The sequence below is a fragment of the Hipposideros armiger genome, unplaced genomic scaffold (assembly GCF_001890085.2).
Source record: "Hipposideros armiger isolate ML-2016 unplaced genomic scaffold, ASM189008v1 scaffold_247, whole genome shotgun sequence".
Lineage (NCBI taxonomy): Eukaryota > Metazoa > Chordata > Mammalia > Chiroptera > Hipposideridae > Hipposideros > Hipposideros armiger.
The window spans coordinates 1597294-1605599 of NW_017731597.1; the positions used below are offsets into that span (position 1 = coordinate 1597294).

Sequence of the window (8306 nt, forward strand, 5' to 3'; positions counted from 1 at the left end):
CCCCCACCCCCACCCCCGCCGGCAGCTCTGCCACCTTTTCTTCCGCTCTCCCTGGCATCTATCTATCTTGCAATTCTCCACACCTCTGAGCTTTTGTAAATGTCATTTCTTCTCTTCCTGGCTACTTCCTCTTCAACTCTCAAGATGAAGCAATGGACCAAGGTCAGTGTAAAGGCAGGTTAAAGTTTTATTGATTTACGCATCCTCAGGCCTCACGTGTGGCTGCCTTGAAGGAGCATCCAAGTGTCAGTCAACTTGCCAGCTGCCTGCCTGGCGCCACTAGGCTGTGCTGGCGTGGGGGATGGGCTCTCCTCCTCCCTCCCAAAGCACTTCAGCTCATCCCTATTTGTAGTTCTAATGCTATACTTTAAACGTTTTTCTTACTTTCTGAGGAAAGAGATGCGTCTTATCACCATACACCCAGTATTAAGTCATGGTACCTGGCATATGGATGCTTGAAAAATTAACTTCTTAATGAAATCTCTTCTGAATCTCTACAACATGGAAAGCACCGTGCTAGGCAATATTATGGGATATAAAGTAGCGGGGATGTGGGACAAGACACGAAACGTTCGCATATATGTTATAGAAGGTAATGTGAGATAACTTGATGACAATGCTAGAGAAATTTAAGAACGCTTCTGACTTTTTTACAGTAAAAGTGGTCACACACCCTCCTTCCACCTGGAAATTGACTCTTATCTGTTAACTATTTTCTTATTGGATTTAGAAGTGTCTTTCATTGTGTGGCTAGGATCTGTTTTGAAAGTACGTGGGGGCATCAATCATAAAGAAAATGATGCCCTGGTGGCAGGTGAGGGAGGGCCTCTGGGTTGCGAGTTCAGACAACATGCAAGAAGTCTGACTTGGAGTAAAAGGGATAAGGATATCCTTTTGAGAGAGCAGGGTTTAGATTCCACCCTGAATGGAAGCAGAGGGTGAGTCCTGGGAGGGGGTTGAATGAAACTGGTAACAAAAATGGGTGCTTCCCAAGTCCCTTCATGATGGCTGGGTCTTCTGTTTGTGCCCAGGACCACCAGGACTGCTGGGCACTTCCCGAGAGGAAGAGAAACAGGATACTCATGAGTGCTAGAATGTGGGACCAAGAAACCATCCAAACAAGTAAACAGGATAGACAAATGATCTTCTTTCACATGGGGAGCATTTGGTCTAAAACCTGATTTGTGTCTAGAAATTATCGGTCCCAAATTCCCATTCTTTTGTGGTATTACTATGGCATAGTTCTATTGGATAAGGATCTGGAACTTGAGTTTTGTGACTGGTGCAGGGCAATGGCCCACAATGGTTAACTGGGCTGGATATGTCTATAAAACCGAATTCTTATTCATCTATGAGCATCCTTGATTTTGCTTCTCATCCTAGGCGGCCTTAAATAATCCAAAATTGAACAACTTGATGGTTGCCAGAGGGAGGATGGGTCAGGGGAAGGGTGGAAAAAGGAAAGGGGGTTAAGAACTACAAACTCCCAGTTATGTCATAGGGATGGAATTAATGTACAGCCTAGGGAACAGAGTCAATAACATCATAATAACTATGTACGGTGACAGATGGTTACTAGGCTTACCGTGGTGATCACTTTGCAAGGTATATAAATATTGAATCACTACGTTGTATACCTGAAACTCATATAATACTGTATGTCAATTATAACTGAAAATAAATTAAGAAAAAAGAAATAATCCAAAATGGAATTTTCCAATATTTCTGTGACGTGGGGCATAGACGTGCATGCTTGTCGTGGGGATTAAACAGCAAGTTGTGACAAGCTGGGATGTGCCTCTGTCAATATATAAACCAGTCCAGACTGACATCTTTTTCCTTTTCTTCATTTTCATTATCAGAGAGGAAATGGAGGAAGAGGAGGACGGGGCATTCTGGTTGGTCTAAATGCACCAGGTCCTTCCTCTCTTTTAAACTCAGAATTCTCTTTGCATCATGCATTTGGAATTATTCATTGCTTTGTGAGGTTTCAGAAACTTTTCTGCTGCTTTTTATTGTTTAACTTTCCACGTCTGTGTCTATAGTACCCTCGGATGTTAGACCATCAGAAGAAAGAGGCTGTGTCTTTTTTTTTAAAGATTTTATTGGGGGAATTGGGGGAGGGGAACAGCCAAGTTGTTGTCCTTCAATCTTAGTTGTGGAGGGCACAGCTAGCTCAGCTCAAGGTCCCCTGTTCAATCTCAGTTGGGGGGGGGGAAGAGGGGGTAGAGCCAGCCCCCCTCCCATGCGGAAGGCAAACCGGCAACCTTGTTAGGAGCACCTGCTCTCACCAACTGAGCCATCCTGCCGCCTGTTGGCAGCTCAGCCTGGGCCCAGCTCACTGGGCCATGTGGGAATCCAACCAGCGACCCTGTTACAGCTCAGAGCTCCCGCTCTTAACCAACTGAACCACTCGGAGGGCCCCCAAAGGCTATGTCCTTTTGATGTTCGAGCCCCCTTCAGCATCCAGCCCAGTGCTTTGTACATAATGGGTGTGTTCTGTAAAGGCTTGTTCAGGAATTAAAAAATGAGTCCTTAGGAGAAAAGAAGTAAAGATGAAATATTTCTCTCACGCGTGAGAACAAATCTTTTAAAATGTATTTCAGATAGAAATCAGCTAGTCAGCGTAAATTGTGCTTCTCTGAGCTCACCAGGGGTAGGGAAGGGTTTTGGCTAAGACTGAGAAATTCATTGCTGGAGAATAATAAAGTGGGCGGGGAACTCAAGGCTCTGAACCGCGAGGAGGAGGCGGAGTCACCGAGAGTTGGAGCATTTCTGTCCAATCAAAAGGAGACGGTAGGAACAAGAGGGGGAAATATAGGGGGAGCGGGAGATCGCGAATCCTGCCCAGTTACATGAGCTCGGCCGCCGGAACAGCTGCTTTTCTCAGCTTAGGTATTTCTGCCCAGGAAGAGCGGCCCATTCCGAGGCTGGCTCCAGCAATGGCCTTTGCAAATCTACGGAAAGTGCTCATCAGTGATAGCCTGGACCCTTGCTGCCGGAAGATCCTGCAAGATGGAGGGCTGCAGGTGGTGGAGAAGCAGAACCTGACCAAAGAGGAGCTGATAGTCGAGCTGCAGGTAAGGCCAGCGGGAGACAGACACGCGCTTATGGCATCCTCCGCGGAAACAGGCTGGCCGCGCCGGGGCTGGCGCGCCCCACCCCCACCCCCGTCCCTGGTATTAGTCGGTACTGGGGCCTCCAGATTTGGGGCTGGAGGGGAGGGGGGAGAAGGAGGGAGGAACAAACGGCGGCGAGCTGCAAACTTTCCGTGCAGTTTCCAACCGCACGTTTCACGTTGACTTGCCACCCGCGAGCAGTGCCATGTGCAGGCTGCCCCACCGGGTCCTGTAGGCTGTCCGCGGGATGCCAGCGCGGCTCCCCAGAGCTTTCGCGCGCAGCGGCCCTGGCAGCGCTGCACGGGGCACCGGGGAAGGGGCGCCAAAGTGGGTTCCCTATGGGGAGCCAGGGACCCGCGATCCTCCCCGGACCAAGCTCCGGCTGGAACGGCAGAGTCTTGCCTTCCCTGGGGGGCGCTGGCACAGCCCCAGCCTGTCTCGTGGCTGCTGGAGAAGCTGCAGGGTAGGCAGCAGATCCACCCGCCTTTCGTCTGATGCAAGACTGCTGCGAGTTTTCACCGCCCCTCGGCCTCCTGGGAGCTCAGAGGAAAGGGGAGCGGGCGGGGGGCGCCCGAGATCCTGGGGCCGCCCACGAGGCCGCCGCCGCTGGGGCCCAGACTTAGCCTTCGCCCGCGGCCCCCGCTGATGGCCTTACCTTTGGCCTCATAGCTGGTCAGGAATGACCAGAGTGGACTAGAATCCGATCCCAGGCGCCCCAGGTAATTGATTTCTTAGCAAACCTTTCTCAGGAATATATCTTGGTTAGTTGTGATATAGAATTAGCGCAATCTACTTGAAATCGTTCTCTACCTTGTTTGTAAGGGTCCTGCGCTGTTTGGTGGCCTCGACCGGTCTGTGTCATTTATTTTGTGAACTCTTCAGCACCTGCACTTCTAGACTGCACCCAGCACCCCGATGTCTCTATCCCAGTCCCCAACTCCTACACCCCACAGTGTAGCTTTCTTACCAACCTCAACCAGCCTCAGCGCGAATCCACCTCCTCCACCCCTCCTCCGAGGGCCCTTTAATCAAAAAACAGAGGCAGCTGTTACTTTCGTTGTGCCGCAACCGACCGCATGGTCCTTGTCTGCCTTGGTATCTGATATCCGCTGCTGTGTTTCTCCATGGACCCTCCTCCCCCACCCCCAGCCTCACCCCTTCTCCCTTATGCCTTATCCCGGTATCTAGTTTTGTCCTGCACTCAGAGAAGTTTCGGACCGGTCCCTGCCTTCAAGACACGTGTAGGCTAGTTCGGGAGCCTGGCCAAACGGCGATTGAGACTAGTGACCAGATGACACAGTTCCCGAGTGCTAAATGAGACCATCTAGCAGCCTAGCCTCTGCCTGCTCTGCTGGGCTGCTGCAAAAGTGGAGAGAAGGGGGGTGATCAGCCTGGTCGAAGTGGGGGTTAAGGGCTCAGTACCTGATCCTAGGAGCACTGTAGACAGAAGGGAGGCAGGCGCCTCATCAGTCACCTCCTCTTTTGTATGGATGGCCTCAGTGGCCTTGGTTTGGGCTGTGGTCAAAAGGCAGTGGAGTGGCCTTCAGCCCAGCTCCTGACCCTCATCTTTACCGGAACACCAGGTTGGGAAGGGTAGCCTTCCGGTGCAGCGTTCTTATGGAAATTAGAAATCCTATACCCCTAGGAGGAGGCGGGGGCGGGGCCAGGAAGGGGGTAAGTGCGGAATTGTGAACAATGGGAGGCCTTACCCATCCTGGAGGGGGTCGTTGAAGTTGGGAAGTCGGCTGGGTGGGTGCTGGGAGGTTGGAGCTGAAACTTGGAGGCCCCTTTAATGGCGCTGAGAACTGTAAGGAGAGGAGGGGCGTTTCTTGGCTCCCGACTGCCAGGCATCGTTGAGCTATTGGGGAGCGCCCAGCCTTGTCGTGTTTGTAAAAGCACTCGCTTCAGAGTTCCGGTTAGTTCGCCTTGGCCGCCCACTGCAGGGTCCTCATTTCCGCACTGGGCCTTTTTATGCTGCGTGGAGAGGCGTCAGGGTTACTGTCCCGGCCCGCCCCCATTGCAATCATTTTAGTACTGAACCAGGCCGGGCCTCCATTCCTACTGCTTGGTATTCTGGGCAGGCACAGTTTGCTTTCTCTCACTCCCCAGAACGGCCCTTTTCAGGCTTGAAGCAAGTCACAGCTAGCCCATTTCTGACTGGGTAATGAAATCAGTTTAATGGGTCATGATTAGCATTTAAAAAAAAAAAACAAGAAATATCAGAGAGCACATAGTAAGGCGAAGTATTGTGTCATGAAATTTGTTTCATATATGTGTGTAGTTGTGGGGTGTGTGCGCGTGTGGGGGGTATGTGAGTTTAAAAATCACAATTTAATCATGCGTTTCTCACGGGGTCTTTGTTCAAACGTTTGGAAAACATCAGCTTGGAATAATAAAGCATCTTGTTTGGAACTCACAAAACTCAGACTGTGTACCCCCTCTTCTATCAGCAGGTGTCACATCTTAAATCTAATGTGCAGGAACATTTAAATCTTACCACTGGTCCATGGCTGTTAAACTTTAGCCATGTGCCACAATCAGAAATTCATTTTACATCATAACTCAGTATCCGTATACATATGTGAACACACACTAAAGTTATATGACATAATGTCCTTAGGATATGTGATGCATTCACATACAGTAATACCTTGGTTTGTGAGCATAATTCGTTCTGGAAACAAACTACTTGTATTGCAAGACATCGCTCATTTACCCAGTTAAAATGTATTAGAAATGTTTGCTCGTCTTGCAGAACACTCTCAAACCAAGTTACTCACAATACAAGGTTTTAATGTATGTTCTTCTGTTTCATTAAATAGCACAGCTGGTCAGAATCCACTAGACCACATGCTGATAATACATTTCACTTCTTGAAGCACATTTACATCTTGATCTCAGAATTTTAAGAAAGATAAAGAAAGGAATCAATTTCCATGCCAGAGTCCATCTTTTGAAAGGTCCTATTAAAATAGCAGCTTCCAGTCTGTATACTAGGATTAATTTGCAAAAGTGAAATAACCACCTACTTAAACAGGATCACACGTTGCATGTAAAACAGCGCTTACTTGCACCTTCTATAGCTGGAAAGTGTCTTTGACTTCCTCCATGATTTAAGTCAGAGGCACGAGCAACGCTAGAATCACACCCAAGGCCAAGCCTGTCCTGCTTGGGAAAGGAAGCATGTGTGAACTTGAGGAACGTGAATGCATTTCCATCGCTGAGTTAGCATAGGAACAGCCATAAAGCCAGCAGAACAGTGGCCTGCTGTTTTCCAGCTGAGGGACAGGACAAGGAGGAGGGAGTGCCAGTTCAGCCTGCTCCCACACACTGATACACAATCAGAGAGCAGTTGACAGCAGAGTGGGTGCAGTGTCCAGAGAGGCCCATCTGCCCTGGGAGTGCCATCGAGGACCTGGGGGTGCTGGAGAAAAAAGTGAGAATCCCAGAGAACTGCACAGAGGATGTTGGTGGATTTGCAGAGAGCTGTAGTTTACATAAGTAGAGAGGAGCAGGCACGCATGGAGCCAAATTTTGAAGGGATAGCAGGTGGCCTGAGGAGGAGATGGTGGGCTTTGAGGGATCAGCGGCAGATAACATCTGTTAAATGAGGGCTTTTTGAATGAGTCAGTTGACGGTGCAATTAAACGAAGCAGGAACAGTGGAAGGTGTAAGAGGCCTTGGAAGGCAGCTAAGTGAACTCAGGCCACATGCAGTGGGATGAGGGTCTGCTGGGAGGGAGATCTCCAAAGGCAGAGTGTCCTCTTGGGACAGGCAAGCTCTGGATGAATGCACATCCATACTGGTCTGACTGGAGACCCTTCAGACGTCCAGCTTCAAAGAAAGCTGGCTTGAGGGATGCCATCCTTGAGGGGAAAGTAAAGAGAGGCTGCAGGGTAAATCTCCCTGAGGGTGTTACTTCCCCTCAAGAAAAACTAAGGCTCTTTCTGAGCTTGTCCTCTGGACCTGCAAGTATGGGGTAGATTGCTGGGGAGCAGCCCACGTTCTCCCCCACAGCCACTCTGTTCTGTGGGAAACAGATCCCCAAGGTTTGGGGAATGTGGTGGCCTCTTTGGAGAGAATATTCAAGCAGGCCGGACCCCTGGGGTCCAAGGGAGTGATGGGGCAGAGTGTAGGGGGCAAGACTGTGCCTGAGATGTGGGCCCAGAACTTGATAGGAGAGAGACAAGGTGATAAGATTATGACTGGTTGGGTGGTCCCTGTGCTTTTTGAGTCAGTTGAACTTTGATCCTTGGTCCAGGGCTGACCACTTCAAAAGAGGTTTCATTTCCTCACCATGTTACCAGAACCTAAGGTGCCATTGCTGGTGGTAAAGGAATATGCCTTAAAAATGTGCTCACATGAAGCCAAATGGCCCTGCAAAAAGGTTGTGCCATTTACACTCTGATTTCCCTGCGTGGTCACCAGCACTGAGTATTATCAGTTTTTATTTTGCTGGTATGATACCCGAAAAGACCGCATTTTAAAATTCACATTTCTTTGATGTGTAGTGTTTTTATAAATTACTGGTCACTTTGTTAGTTCTTCTGTGAATTGTCTACTTATATCTTTGCACACACACACACACACGTGTGTGTGTGTGTGTGTGTATATTATTGTGTTCTTTATCATTTAAAAAATTGATTTGTAGGAAGTCTTGAACATTTTGATGATGAATCTTGTTGTTATATTTGCAAGGAATTTCTCCCAAATCAAGCCCGTCACTTGCCTTTAACTCTGTTTATGGCATCTTTTCCATACAGAACTTTAAATTTCAAATGTAATCAACTTTGTTAGTATTTTCTTTTGGTTTCTGAGATTTGTACCTTGCTCATGAAACTTTCCCATCCCAAGATCATGAAAATATCCCCTTACAGTTTCTTCTAATTAAAAAAAATATTTAATTTATGAAATTTAAAATTATTTAAATTTAAATGTATATAAACAAATCTTTAATTCATCTGGATCTTTAAAAACCTGTAGCGAGGCAGGAGTTCAATATCTTTTTCTAAGTTTTCCTAATATCATTTACTGCATAGATCTTCCTTTTCCCCATCAATTTGAATTCTACCTTTATTATTTTATAAATTCCCATACATACATGGGTCTGTTTGTCTAGTTCCTTTTTGGTTGTGTTGATGGATTTGCCAGTTTCTGAACATTTTTCTCCTGGCTCCCTCCCAACTT

General features: G+C 48.0%; 1 protein-coding gene across 1 annotated transcript in view; it reads left to right on the top strand.

Annotated features, from left to right (window-relative positions):
- The first annotated feature begins 2782 nt into the window (after positions 1-2782).
- The window catches only part of PHGDH (phosphoglycerate dehydrogenase), a 36030-nt gene continuing 30506 nt past the window's right edge, over positions 2783-8306 (top strand). The window contains exon 1 of the mRNA XM_019655804.1: positions 2783-3080. Within this exon, the coding sequence (XP_019511349.1) occupies positions 2856-3080 (225 nt within the window). The 5' untranslated portion in view covers positions 2783-2855. The remainder of the gene's footprint in view (positions 3081-8306) is intronic.